This window comes from Strix aluco, chromosome 5 (genome assembly GCF_031877795.1).
Source record: "Strix aluco isolate bStrAlu1 chromosome 5, bStrAlu1.hap1, whole genome shotgun sequence".
NCBI classification, from domain to species: domain Eukaryota; kingdom Metazoa; phylum Chordata; class Aves; order Strigiformes; family Strigidae; genus Strix; species Strix aluco.
Window position 1 is genome coordinate 66348324 of NC_133935.1, and position 14638 is coordinate 66362961.

Below are 14638 nucleotides of genomic sequence, written 5' to 3' on the forward strand. Positions count from 1 at the left end.
TACCGTTTTTATTTCTGATTCTATTAATTTCAACTGTTTGCTACTGTTGCTCCGCTGGCATAGAAAACCCATTTCCATGAACATGTGTTTTCTCTCAAATATTAATTTAGTATGAACACAAGTATCTTTGCAAAATATTCATCCCTAGTTCCTCACAGATGGTACATAGGCTAATAATTTGGTCCATGAGTGAGTACTTAACTGAGTATTTCTTAAAAGTTTGACCTGTGATATGTATCTGCATCTGCCATGTTTAGATGAAGCCTTGTAACAACCTTTGTTATGAAAAAAGATACCGGCATTACCAGTTACAGGCAGTAAAAAAAACCAACAAAAACCCACAAAAAACCAACCACCCCACCAAAAAGAACGCTGTAATCCACACTTATCAAGTGCTATTTTAATGTACACGTCTATATAAATACATCTCTTTGTGTATCTGTGTGATACAGTATTATATAAAAAGCATGAGACTCTGGAGAAGGAAAATATATCTTCTAGCTTTCTAAGCCTTTAAGCCCATGAATGAGAAGTTTAGCATTTCTCCATGACAGCCAGAGACATCTTTCTCTCTGTGACTGAGACTCTGATGTAATTCCTTTATTCCAGCTGTGAGGGATTTAACAAAATATTCCAAATACTACAAAATCAGCAAAAAGTCACAGTAGTGAATAAGAGCAGTGTAGTTAGGTTCTCGCGCTAATCCGGATCTGTGGTGAGAAACTGTAGTTCCTGTTGGGTTCAGTGACACTTGCAGATGCTCAGCAAGTTTCATGATTATCCTTTTAATGTCTTCGTGCATGTATGTTCAGCATCTGTGAAATTTTATTGGTCATCTGGGTCTGATCATGCACTCTAAAATGTGTGCTGTATTTTTGTACTGTAAGTAAAGGAAACTTTTAATCTTTTTCTCTGCTATTATGGTATCTGTGCACCTCCATGCCTAGCATTTGTTATGCTGCTCTTTGCTTTGTTTACATTTATAGTTTTACTTCCTCCAATACCAAATTATTTTCTAATAGAACAAACTAGTGGATATTTCCTGATACAAACAAAAAAGGAAATAGAAGCAAAAAGAAGAAAAATGTGTGTGTACACATTTGATAGAAGGGATCAGCTATTAAAGAAAAATATTGCCAAAATCCTTATAAAAATAAGGGCATTATTTTTCACACCATTATTCATGCCTTGTTTTCCTCATGCTTTTATTTTTGCTTATTTAAGAAATAAATAATGCTTTTAAAGTATATTAGAAGATGTTACTGTGTTATTTATATCTTAATATTTTCCTTTAGGCTTTTAATATCTTTAAATTGAGTTATAACTGAGGAGTTTTGAATGACACTCTTAAAATTTTCTTACTCTCAATGAAAAGGATTAACCATCAGCTTAATAAATAATCCTGGATCTCACCATGGGAGGTTGCCACTGATCTCAATTCACATTTCTGTTTGAAGAGATGCTAACTAGCTCAGATGACTGACTTAACAAACAGCACTGAGGCTCAGAGAGTAGTACCCTTTCACAACAGTCTCTCTTAAGAGCATGCCTTCTAGCTCTGTAATTAGTGGGACACAGACTAATCAAAAAATAGAAAACAAAGAAATGAGCAGGGAAAATGTAATTGAAATAACTTCCCGTCAATGTAAACTTAACAAGGGAGAGCATATGGAGGGGAACATTTTGCTATCAAGCCTATGAGTAATACGTGTACCTAAACAGAGCTCCTTTGTTGTTTTGGTGGGGGAGTTCTACTGAAAACAGATGGTGTGTGATTTAAATCTACCTTGTTATGCAGGATATATGTTTCTCTCCTAGTGGCATCAGAATGACGCGTGATTTGGGTAAATGCTTAGATAGATGTGAGAGGGAAGCAACAGAAATTCTGCAGATTTGTGATGAGCTTGTGTGGTCTTTAAATGTCTAAATGGCCAAGTGGCACTTGTCATTGGTATTTTACACGAGCATTCCCAGTTGATAGTGTCTCATTTTTATCGCAACAGTGCTTATTTTTAGCAAATGAATGTCAGTGAAAAATTGAACTTGAGGCAAAATGTAAAGTTTGCCTTAGAGGACAAAAGGCCAGGCTTATTGCAGTGGAAGCATCTTTATGCAAACACGTAGGCTGAAGGGATACAGCAGGGAGAGCAGATGAGCTCGTCCGCAGTGTTGCTGTTTCACTTCACCGATAGTGAGGGACTATGGATAAACTGAGAAATGTGTAATGGGGAAAATCAGTACCTATAACAAAAGTGAGAAGGGATTTTTTAAAATTATTTTTTATTTTTATTCTGTAGATTTTAGACTTTGGTTTGGCTCGACAAACTGATGATGAAATGACCGGATATGTTGCAACAAGATGGTACAGAGCTCCAGAAATTATGTTAAACTGGATGCACTACAATCAAACAGGTAAATTGTGAAGACTTACATTTTGCTACAGCTGGATATAGTGATAGCTTTAAAACAAGGGGCAACTCTGTTTAAGGATCTCTTTGATTCATCGTACACATTTCTCTCTCCGTTTTTTGACAGTTGACATCTGGTCGGTTGGATGCATCATGGCAGAGCTATTGAAAGGGAAGGCCCTATTTCCTGGAAATGATTGTATCCTTAACATAAAACATAAAATGCAGCTATAAGATACTCTCTAATTCTTCCTTTTTTTTCTAATGACTTGAGTGTTTCCATGAAAATCTTTTTGAGGTAACAAACTTCTAAAATAGTAAACCATTTTGGTTATCTTTCAGTTTAGTGTATATGACAGATGAATATGACAGATGAATGTGAGACCCACTGGTAGGAAAAAAACAGTAACAGATGTTCCTAAACAACAAAAAGTTACATTTATTCTTTGTGGTGTATCTGTATGTAAATAATAACCTAGTTACAACAGAGCAGATTTCTTCCATGTGTGTATCTTACTGAAATAACGTACGTTAAAACTGAAGCTGAAGGCAGTATTTTTTGATTGGCTAACATAATTTTAAAAAACAGAACTGCTTTTAGGCTGGAAGTTCCTAAAATGCAAACAAATTAGCTTTTAAATAATAAGTGAATTAACAGGCATATTGTGTCCTGTTTTTAAAAAAGCCAGCAGTTCCAGAAATGCCACAGGAGCAACAAAACCCCCTCTTCTCTTCAGCGCTGTGCTGTGGTCCCTGCTGGAGCATCAGGGATTTTCATTGGCATTTTCTGTGCTGACAGGAGGAAAAAAAGAGCCGTTGCTGAGGAGAGTGGTAAAATAATAAAAGAAAACTGAAGAAAAACACATGAGGAATGAGGAAACAACTGCATCAGAAGAGGAAAGCCTTTAATATGAGGAACAAAGGCACCTTCTTCTGTACTGACATTCTCACTACCCTGAAACCCCTCAAAAAGCAAACGCTTCTGTAAAACTAAGCTGTTGCCAGGTGCAAAACAACATGACATTAGAATTGCCTGAAAAATAAGCGAGATGAGAGACCAAGTCTCCCTGCTGACCTTTCTATTGTGGTCAGCATCATTAGGCTCTATTGTAACCACAGACATTGTCCAAATGTTGATCATCTGGATGATGACTGTGCTTCAGACTGTGATTACATGATATGTGGTATTTGGAAGAATCAATACATCTAGTTTTCAAGAGATAAGAATTTTTTAGCTGTTATAAAATATTGTCTACAGTTATGTGATTAGCAATTTAAATAAAACTGTAAAATAACCTTGAGTCTCTAGGGAAAATGTAATATACTTTACAGATCATATATGACAATGAAAAATGAACATTTTCAAGGTTTTTAATCTTGAAACTAATACAAAACAGATTCTTAAAGCTACCAAATGAGAACTTTCCACTTACCAGCCCTCAGATTAGTAATCTAGCCCTGTGTGCTAGACTGTTCTTCGGAAATCCCTCAGATAACTGAAACATAAATGTGGTATTAAGTTTAAGAATAATAATATGTTAAATTGGGAACTAGAACAGGAAAGCAATATTTTGCATGCATCTTTCCCATGTACAGGCACACCTGACAGATTCCTATAGTACAATAGAGAATTTGATACTCCAGGACTAGGTTTAAGCAGGTTTCAATTGGTATCCTTCCATGCACTACAGTGGAATTATCTTGCTGAATAGTTTTAAACATCTTAACTATCTGCATGAAAGCTCATTAATCGTTTAAACCCAGAAGGACCATGTGCTGTTATTTTCCTGAAATAATGCAGATATCGATCAACTAAAAAGAATAATGGAAGTTGTGGGCACACCCAGTTCTGAACTTCTGAAGAAGATCTCATCAGAACATGTGAGTTCCCAGCTTCATTCAGTTAACTGTCATTCATTTCTGTCATTCTTTTCTCTAATTGGTATTGTATGTCACTGGTTGTGTTACACAGATACTCTGATTTGGAAATGAGTAAACACTTTTAAAATTGTCTCTATTTTTTGTTGCTAGAATGACACCATTCAAAAAATAATCCGTTTAGAGGTATCCAAATTTCTTGATTGTCAGCTGGATTAATTTTGATACTTGTCCTCACGTACCCCGTTTTTGAAAGGAATTTTGCAACTGGTCCTGGTGATCTTTTATTTTGCTGCTGTACTTACAATAAAAAAATTCAAACTGATGCTCAGTTCAGAGCATGATACTGTTGTTATTCAATCTGATGTCTTTGTAATTTTTATGCTTTCCGTTGTTGTAAGGGATCTCAACAGAGATACCAGAACCAAATAATGTGTGTTCTGCATGAGTGCTCTTATTTGGATCCCTAATTTGAAATTTGTATTTGTTCATCTCTCTGAATGCTTGTCTGAGGTCCGCTTTCATGATAATATCTGTAGTTAACGGTGTGATTTTTAACTCTCCATATGACTACTTTAAAATAGTAATCTAGTTAATGAACAATTTCCACTTCATTTCTCTGCTAAAGCTACATTTAAAGGAATCACTTTAAGCAGTAACTGTGGATATCAAGCTGAGGAATGAGATGTGGTATTGATTGATCAAGGCAGGTGATGGGCACAGTGTAAACATTCAGATAAACAACAGCACAGATACCTCCTGAGCTGAAGCTGTTTTCTTAAACCTTTTCTGTATACACCTCAGACTAATACTAATGGCTGCTTTTCAGATTGTGTGTATATTGATGGGTTTTCTTTGAACTTAACAAATGAATACACTAGTGGGTTAAGTAAGCAGGAGTAGTAGAAGAGCCAGAGCAACCCTGTATTTCTGGAAGGTCCAAGCATAACAAAACCTCATCAGTGCAGGCCGAGGTGCAGCCCCAGAGTTTGTGGGTACCCAGCACCTGGGAATGGCTGGGGCAGGAGGAGGACCTGTCCTTGTGCCAGAGATTGAATCAACCAGCAGATCTCAGACTGTGCTGTCTTAAGTGTAGGTATAGCCTTTACGTGTTATTAAGATCCTACGGTTTTTGCAGTAACACTTTCATAGCATATACAAATGTGTGGTTTACCCACAACTAGTCAGTTTGTAAACTTAAGAGATTAAGCACCTTAAATATTTACTGGAGATAGTATCTGCTTTTGTCTTTAATTTCTTGTGTTTCAGAGCATACCTCAGCGAGCTACAGGAACCCAAAAACTTTTACTGAGGCTAATTATACCTTTAGAGCACAGGGAGAACACAAAAAACAAGTTAATGAGTGGGAGTGCTGCTAGGTCACCTCTGGGCTGCTGCTAGCTGGTTAGAGGAGCAATGTCAAAGGAGATACGTACCTTGCTTGGAGGTACTTGCCTCTTGCAAGGGAGTGCCTATTCTGTTCCTTCATTCTAGTTCTTCTTTACCTGTAGTTTGGCCTTACTGTTTAGATATTTCTTAATGCAGCTTGCAGTCCCGGACAATTTTTTCCATTCTTCTAACAGCAAGGTCAGATATTTTCTGAAATGCCAAACCTATTTTCAGTTATAAGTAGAGGATTAAAGAACTGGAAACTAAAACATCAATCTCATGGGATGTTTCAGCACAAGTTACTGAGCTGTTCTGTCAGTCTTTCATGTTAATATGGGTTTAAATTTCATTACTTTCAGAATAATTTCAATGTCTGGATTCTATTGGTTGGGTTCCTGTGGTGAATATATAAGCAGAGGAGACAGGTTGGGAAATATACTTTGATAGGTCTGTGTTGTTTTCAAAGGACTTCTGGGCAAGGTTGGAGATAATTTGGACCTTATCTTGTTCAGTTGTGTTTGGATTAGTGATGTTAGTTGATGTCCGTACAGAAACACGTAATCCACAAATCCACAGATGTTTGTCAAGATAATTTTACTTTGTTTCTACCCTAGTCCATAGCTTCCATGAAAGAATGTGACAGCTCTCTCTGCTCTGCTGTTCATACATACATATAAACTAATGCCCTGGAAGACTTAACTCCTGATAAGAGCTGCACACCCTCACCTTCTAGCAGGTGTTTGCTGGCTTTATGAACTTTAGGGGCATAAAATAGGTGGAGTGAAGCTGGTGTTTGACTAGTCTTTAAACATCATTCTCTGCATGACTGGCTACGGCTGCTAAGAAGAAATCATCCTTTTAGAAAGCCTTGCTGTCAGCCCCCATAATAAAAAGGGAAAATGCTAATATACTTTTAACAGGCTGGGGACATAACACATGAAAGCTTGCTTATTTTAGTAAGACTCTGAAATGTGTCACTAATGGTAGTCTAGAGTTTTGATAGAGTATGCTTATATCTTACAAGAAGCAGAAAAAATAAATAGATCTGCCTCGTTAAATTAGAACACAGTTTGAAAATAAACTGTGCTATGTAATGATTTAAAATATCTTTGTATCACTTCATCGTAGTTGCAGAAATTAAGGTGATGGCAGAGAGAACAGTGTAGGGAAGAGGATCTGTTTCCCAAGTGTGGTTGTAGGATTGCACAGATGATATGTCAGAGTATTTTATAGTCGCTTCATGATAGTCCAGAAGATAGTTCCATAATTTTCAATCTGGTATCTCACTTGAAGCTATGGAGCTGCTTGGTATGAACAACTTTATCTCCTTTGCTGTCTTCAGTAGGCCAAGGATGCTTAGTTAGCCTCCTGCAGATAGTCTCCTTTTAAGCGTGCAGGGAGATGTCCCTGTAACATAAACATGTTTTAAAAGGATTAAGGTTTTTTCAAAGACCATCTGTTTTTTTTACAGATTTGGGGACAGCCATTTGCTGCCTCTTTAACTGTTCCATTTCAGAATTCCCTGTTTCATCTGATCCCATCCCTTAGGACCAGCATTCAACCTCTTCGCTTGCTGACATATCTACCTCAGTCCAGAAATTCGTAGCTCACGTAATGTCAGGATCCATGCTGATGTTTGTGGGTCCCAACATGCGGGTAGGCTTTTCCTAGCTGAGTTTGGATGACAAGACAAGCCATAAATTCTGTTAAACATCTGAAGATCTGGGTCCTGGGAGTATCAGGATTTTTTCTTCGGTTAGTGAAGCTACTGTTTGACAGAGGAGGGAAGGATGCAGATTGGATTATACCACTTTGCTGAGGGTAACTGAAAGAAGATTTAAGTTGCAATTTCTGGTTGAATGTTACATGCATGTGTTCCCTGGGGATACACTGCAATGAACCAGTAAGCATAGGTGAAAACATAAGTGCTAACACATAACCCTTTAAGGAAAATACACCTGTTTAAAACCCTCTTGCTTATTGTGCAATATACAGGAGTGACTGCTTAAAACACAGTCATACATTATGGTTTTATGTGAAGAAGGTTTCCCATGTAGAAGAAACATAAAAAATATTACATCTGTTTTTTTAGAGTTGATATGGTTACTGTTGGGCAAAATTTAACCTCTGTGCATGTGGTATGTATATTGATTTATTCCTAGGCAAGAAAATACATTGAATCTCTTCCACATATGCCTCAACAGGATTTGAAAGCAGTATTTCGTGGTGCCAATCCATTAGGTAAGAAAGTCAGACTGATATTGATTAAATCTTTCACTAACATAGGAACTCGAGCCTTCCTTTGCTCTATGATCTCATATAGTAATGATCAGACCAGTGAGAAGAGCATTGCTTAACCTTTCAACTTGAGACTATTCCCTTCATGAAGCATGTGTCTTTTGTTTCTGATGGAGATTACGGGAATCTCCTGTAAGGAAAACAGTCTGTGGGTGAAAAGCAAAAGCTGGCTATATATAGCAGGAATAAATAAAAATGTCATGGGGCCTAGACTAGAGACATCGCTTCTGGCTCAGATGGCCATGAGCTGTAAATTGCTGGCAAGAAGAAGAATATACCAGGAAGTGTAGCTGTTTGAATGACCCTTTTGAGTATTATTTCCTAGGAATACATGCGCCATTGTTTGACACAGGATACTGGGCTAGACAGACCTTTGGTCTGATCCTGCACAGTTGTTTTTATGTCTAACCAACTGGTTCTGCCTGTGCAAAAGAGATGTTTCTGTGAACCATTTCTTGTGACATGGCAAAGGAGACATTTGAATCATTGGAGTCATCTTACGACAGTGCCTGGTCAGTTCCGTCAAGTGCACATTAGAACATTTTATACAGGGAAGTATTATGAGTTAAAGTGGTCTGAATTTGTTCTGTGTATTAAAAGACGATTTTATTTTTACAAATACAAGTAGCTGTGAACACTTTCTTATAAAAAATGGGATTTATTTGCATGAGGTACATAAGAGCATGCTACACATTAATATCATAAAAGCAAATTAACGACGGTGCTTATGAAAGCACTAAAAATCATTTTTATATAATATTTTAAATAGTTATGATAAACTTTACATAGAAAACCAATTTCAACCTTGCAGATCTCTCTCTAATATTCTGCAACTGTCAACTTCAAACATACTTTCTTTCTGCTGAGTCCTGTAAAGTTGCTTTGGGGTTTTCATCTGATGATTTCATTGATGCACCTAATTAAAAGTGTAACCTCACATTCACAATTTTAAGTTACCTAAGTTTGCACTGATTGGGACCAAGTTAAGCACATGAGGCACAACCCAGGATATTTAATTTTTAAGCACACAGAAATCTTTCCAGAATGAAGGCCTTGGGTGTCTGAAGAGGTGAATCAGATCTCAAATAGACTATAGTGAACCTTTGTGCATACCACATGCAAACCAGAAGCTTCTTTCAGCGCTGAAAATTGCACTCACAGTATAAAATCTTCAAAACTTATTTGTTATACTGTCTAAATTTTGTGGGTTTGCCAATGATGTTAACTGTGTTTAAGGTGAGTGAGAATAGATTGTGTGTAAACAGTTGTCTTCTCTTTTATTTCTAGATTGTCTCTTCTGGCTTTGAACCACGTTTCTCTTTTTCCCTTAGCTGTAGATCTTCTTGAGAAGATGCTTATATTAGACAGCGATAAAAGAATTACTGCCTCGGAAGCACTTGCACATCCATACTTTGTACAGTATCACGATCCAGATGATGAACCTGAGGCCGAGCTGTACGATGAGTCAATAGAGAATAAGGAGCGAACCATAGATGAATGGAAAGGTAACAGAATTGCACACAGTAGTTAATACATGCAGCAGAACAGAACCTTACTTAAGTAAGTTTTCCTCTGTTTTTAACCAGACCAGTTTGAACTCTTAAGCGTCAGTGAAACAAGATAAGTCTATGTGTGCACTTGTGGGAGTGGAGAGGTGGAAAGGGTTGTGTTTCCTCTCTGGATTTTGCTCCCCTCCCCCATTCTATCATCTCCTCACTAGATTCCCTATAGCAAGTTTAATCTTAACTAAAAGCTGATGCTGGTTACCAGGTAACCACATATTCTGTCGTGCTTTTAGTTTTCTAGGTCAGATCCTCAGCTGAAGTAACTGTCCTAGGGCAGGTGACACTATTTGGGATTCTGGTCTAGCTTTGTTCAGAACCAGAAATGAGTATTTTCCACATAGATGTGTATTTTGTTAATCATTCTTTAGATAGCCAAGTAATTGGGATTAATAGATAAACAACACTATTGATCCTGTTTAAGATGAGAGTTGATTTTACTTAGGAGTGACACCACAAAACCCATCCTTGAGAAATACTGCAACAACCTTTTTTTGTTAGTTAATTCCATGCTTGCATCATGATCATATTGCACTACAGTATCACGGAAGTAAGGTGGCTAAGTTTGCAAGTACACTGAAAAGTACAGTCCAATTTCATCATTGTCTAATGAGGACATATTATGCTAAAAATTCCTTACTAGACATTTTAAATTGAAAGTAATGTTCCAGAAAACTAATTGTTCCTGTTTATCAATAAAGTCCTTTCCTTGGCTTAAGATGAAATAGGTATTCTATAAAATAAATGTTCTTCTGTTTCTATTTGTATATTCTATAACTTTTACTCCAGAAAGGTTTGATAAAAATGTATTGACATAGTGGGTAGGTTTATGATGAAAAATACTGACCTCCCTTGTCTTACTCATGCCCTTCCACTTGTGCCATGTTTTATCCTGGGCATTGCAGGGGAGACAGGCAGCAAATACATCTTAAAGATAGATAGGGGCGGGGTCATGGGTCTCTCTACAATAAAAGAACCTCCTAGAGCCCCGAAAAGGATTTTCTAGAGACCTACTGTGTCTGTACAAACAAGACGGATTGACTGGTATCAGTTACTCCTTACACATGCTGTCCTCTGCAAAACCTGGCAGCATACAGCACCACCCATACATCTTGTTTATTGAGAGGCATGTTCAATTTGCTGCTGTACTTAAAAGTGAAAGATTTGTTTTCTGCCACTTTTTCAGTTGACTGAGTCTTTAACAGGAAAGTTTAACAACTTCCGAGTCATGAAGCTCATTTCTGTTTGTGATGAAACTCCGTTGAAATTATTTCAGGAACAATCTTAGCTTAACACTTTCTGAACTGAAATGAGGATGTGGAGGTGAATTCTCTAGGAAAAAACAGTATCATATTTTTCTTCATCACTGACCTTGCTGGAACAATAGGTCAAATTCCTTCTTTATACAGGACAAAAAAAAGGCCTGAGTCAAAAATCTCAAAACTGGCACAGGATATGCAGATCTTCCTCCTGGCCATACTTTTATCTCGGGAAAGAAACTTTATTTTCAAGTACAGTATGCACCACATTTAAGTAAGATGATATAAAGGTGACTGTTTGCATAAAACGTTTGTACTGTTGATGAAATACTGACCCGGTTTCTCAAGATGTCAATGGCATATTTCCGCTCTTTTTCTTTAATTTTTAAAATTTTTTTAATTCTTTAATTTTTCAAATTACAAATCAGTGGCACTTAATCCCAAGAGGGACTGAGCACCAAAGTAAAGAGATTTCAGACAGTTTGTCTTACACGTTATGCACTTAAGAATTTCCTTGGCCTCCACTGCACACTGCTGAGGCTTGCAGCCCAAGCTCAGAGATTTCTTTCTGACATGTTTAATGAGTCAGAAAGTATTTCAAAATTTTGGAGGCCAAGAGTACGCTATTCAGAGTTGAATGATATGCACTATCTCTCCTTAGCTGTTGCTCCACTTGCACATATCTCAGCATAACATCAGTACTCTCTACTGAGTAGGTGGCATGAGAACCGGCTGAGGGAGCTTCATAAACATACCATGCACAGCCAGCAGGAATAATGTCTAATAGAGTTCCAGGTGTGCAATTTGTGAGGACACTGGCTTCCTCCAAGTTCAGTCAACACCGCTCTAGCTCCTACCTGGCTGCCTGTGACCAGATGCTACTTAATAGCTGCAAGTCAATCACTGAAAGAGTCACCTAACTAATCCTTCCTCCTCAGGGGTTCTGCACACAGAATTTCTTTCAGAGAAATCCTTCACCAAAGCTGTTATGCTGGTCACTGTACACCATGCTACAGCATAACACAACCGGAGCGTTAAGCAAGATTCAGCCCAGAGATTTTTACATACTTTTTAGAGGAGTGCTAGGTCCAGTTGCAGGTGTAGCAGCTGTCTCAGACAGATCTGTTTAATAAACAAGCTAATAGGCATGAGTTTGATGTGATTTAAACATCATTGTTTGGGAACAGAACCTGAAGTACTGCATTGTTAGCCATATATTTATGTGTGAAGAGGATCTGGTCCTTAAAATACAATATCTAACTTGAGAAAATACATAGGAGGTAGCTGCTGTCAACATATTTCATTACTGTGCAAAGCACAAAACAGGACATGACTGTCAGAATGAAAAGATAAAGGGCTATTCCTAAAGCAGGGTAAAATAGCAGGGAATCCATGTTTCTAGCTAAGCCCTTCTTAATGAAAATAAAACTGTTACATGCTTCTAAGACAAAAGAATTTTTTTTTCAGAGGACCTTAAAATTAAGTTAGTTACAATAAAACATAAAAAAAAAACCCAAAACCTAGATCCCAAGGCATTATCACAGAATTGCGAGTGATGTGTGCTGAAGGCAATTGACTGAGCAATGATAAAGAACATTCTCCGCAGTTAAAAGTGTGTATTTTAAAACCTGTTTGGGCACTTTTAAAGATTCCATTTTCCATTACATTTTGTCTTTTATTACATCATTTTGGCAGGTCATCTGACAGCATAATTGATGTTTCCATTTCAGGCCCTTTGTGTTTTAGTAATTAGTTGAAGGGGACCGACATGTTGTACAATAACTGTATTTGTGAGTCTAGTTTGTAATCTGAGGTTAACAGAAGGATTCCTAGTGAATTCAATCTGGTTTTGGATCTGGACTCTGAAAAGGCCGGAAATACAAACTACAACTCACATGCATCCATAGAACTGTTTTGTCTGGCATATTTCTCTTTTGCAGAGAATATCACCTAATTCTTCTCTCTCCCTTACACCTCTCTACAGAACTTACCTATGAAGAAGTGATTAGCTTTAAACCCCCCGACTTAAAAATGGATAGCCTGGAGATAGAACAGTGAATACAGGCAGCTCTGTCTTGCCTTGCTGCACTATGAAGACTGTTAAAATATAACCATACAATTTAACCTGTGGTCAGACGTAGATTTTACTGTCCAAAGATGTTGGAGAAGATGTGGAAAAGCAGAATACAGAAGCCAGATATCTGTTTTGGGTGGGGGTTTTTTTGCCTTGTGATATGAATGTATTCCCAACTCACAAAGGGTGATAAAGAACTGCTTCATTCTGACAAAATTATGCACTGAGTTCTGTCAAGCTGTGTTCTGCATGTTTCATTTTATCAGTTGTATTGCCAAAATAAAGGTGACTTTTTAAATTAATTTTAAAATTGTACATTTAAAGCATGAATGTATACAAACATAAACATAGAAGTCCATACAAGCAATCCAATTTTTTTCTGGCATTTTATCTGTCCGTTTTCATATTATTTATAGTTAGTGCCTTTATGAAGAGAGGGTGTGGTAGTGAGATAGACAGAATATGCATATGTAGTCATATCTGTGGTGGTCTTACAAATTTACTGGATGTTTCAAGCAATCTTAACACCAGTTGAAAGTCAGTGAAAAATAAATCTTTGTCTTCTGTTGCCATTCAAGTGTCTGTTCTCATTATTTTCCCCATGTATATTTTTTTTTAATCTGCACAATACCTGTTTGTGAGATGATTTTACTTCCCGATGTTGCTCCTAACCATGGCATGGGTGGAGTGCTGGTGAATTATCCCAAGTTTACAGGAAGGTGCCCTGAAGGCACTGTGGCAGATCTCTAGTCTTCTGCAAGCTTCAGCAAAGTCTGTCACAGATAGCAATGCAAGAATACTCAGTTCAGTTCACAGCTTTGAATTCAATACTCCTCATTGTCTTATTTTCCTTCACATAATCCTTGGGAAAATAATCTAGTAATTGCCACTGGAAGACATGACAAAACAGAAAGATTTAAGAATTTGTTTGTGGAAAACAAAATATCCGTCTTATCCGACTTTCTTTTTTAAGCAAAATTTTAAAGACTTTCCAGCTCTGAAAAGTTGGAAAATTAAATAATAAATTGCAGGATACACCAGATACTTTCTTAAAGAATTAAATTTATCTGATTTCCCCACTGAAGGCATAATACTGAAACAGGAATATACTTTGGCACAAGGCCTCTTGTGGTGTACTAGCTGTGTCTTTCTACATACTTGTGATTCACAGTTGTTCAATGTTCATTTTTGTCTTGTTCTTGCTCTGTCAGAGTCATTTTGGAGGTGGCTTTTATAATATTTAGGTTTTCTGCAACTTTTGTCATTAAAATTCAGTTGTACAGCTATTACATGAGGTAATAATTCTACTGCATTTATTTACCTTCCTCTGTATCTTTTCTATGTAAAAAGAAAAGCTTTTTCTTAATAAACATTTTAAAAATATCAAGTCCAAGAACTTTGATTTTTCAGAGATACTTAATACAGTATTGTTTGTCTTCTTTGAGAAATTTTCCATCTTTTCCCTCTAGAAAATGTGCTCCTAATTTGTGGACTAAGTGGTTGACTGTTGTTGATAATGTTGACCAGTTATCCAATACTTTTATCAGTGGAATACACCCACTTGTATCCAACTTTCTGCAAGGCATCTTAACCTGAAAGTAAATGCCTGTGTGGATTTCTTGTGAGTCCTCAGAAGTGTTGTCTGACCGTCATTACTTCGGCTTCCTATGAAGATGGATGAGGCCTGTAATGCTCATGCAATGACTGAATTTCATGCTAACATAGGTGAAAAGGTTGTAAATTCTTAAATTATTTGTCTGACTACATAAT

At 37.1% G+C, this 14638-nt stretch overlaps 1 protein-coding gene and 1 long non-coding RNA gene across 3 annotated transcripts in view; one reads left to right on the plus strand and one right to left on the minus strand.

Moving 5' to 3' along the window:
* MAPK11 (mitogen-activated protein kinase 11) overlaps positions 1 to 14251 on the plus strand; it is a 50079-nt gene extending 35828 nt beyond the window's left edge. For both annotated transcript variants that reach the window (XM_074827667.1, XM_074827666.1), the window contains exons 7-12: positions 2298 to 2412; positions 2536 to 2607; positions 4210 to 4289; positions 7838 to 7916; positions 9305 to 9478; positions 12779 to 14251. In XM_074827667.1, the coding sequence (XP_074683768.1) occupies positions 2298 to 2412; positions 2536 to 2607; positions 4210 to 4289; positions 7838 to 7916; positions 9305 to 9478; positions 12779 to 12852 (594 nt within the window). In that variant the 3' untranslated portion in view covers positions 12853 to 14251. The remainder of the gene's footprint in view (positions 1 to 2297; positions 2413 to 2535; positions 2608 to 4209; positions 4290 to 7837; positions 7917 to 9304; positions 9479 to 12778) is intronic.
* On the minus strand, positions 2614 to 6779 carry LOC141924696 (uncharacterized). Its single transcript, XR_012623642.1, has 3 exons — positions 5723 to 6779; positions 3842 to 3904; positions 2614 to 3200 (listed from the first exon to the last, which is right to left on the minus strand). It is a non-coding gene; the product is annotated as an uncharacterized LOC141924696 (long non-coding RNA).
* Positions 14252 to 14638: the final 387 nt, after the last annotated feature.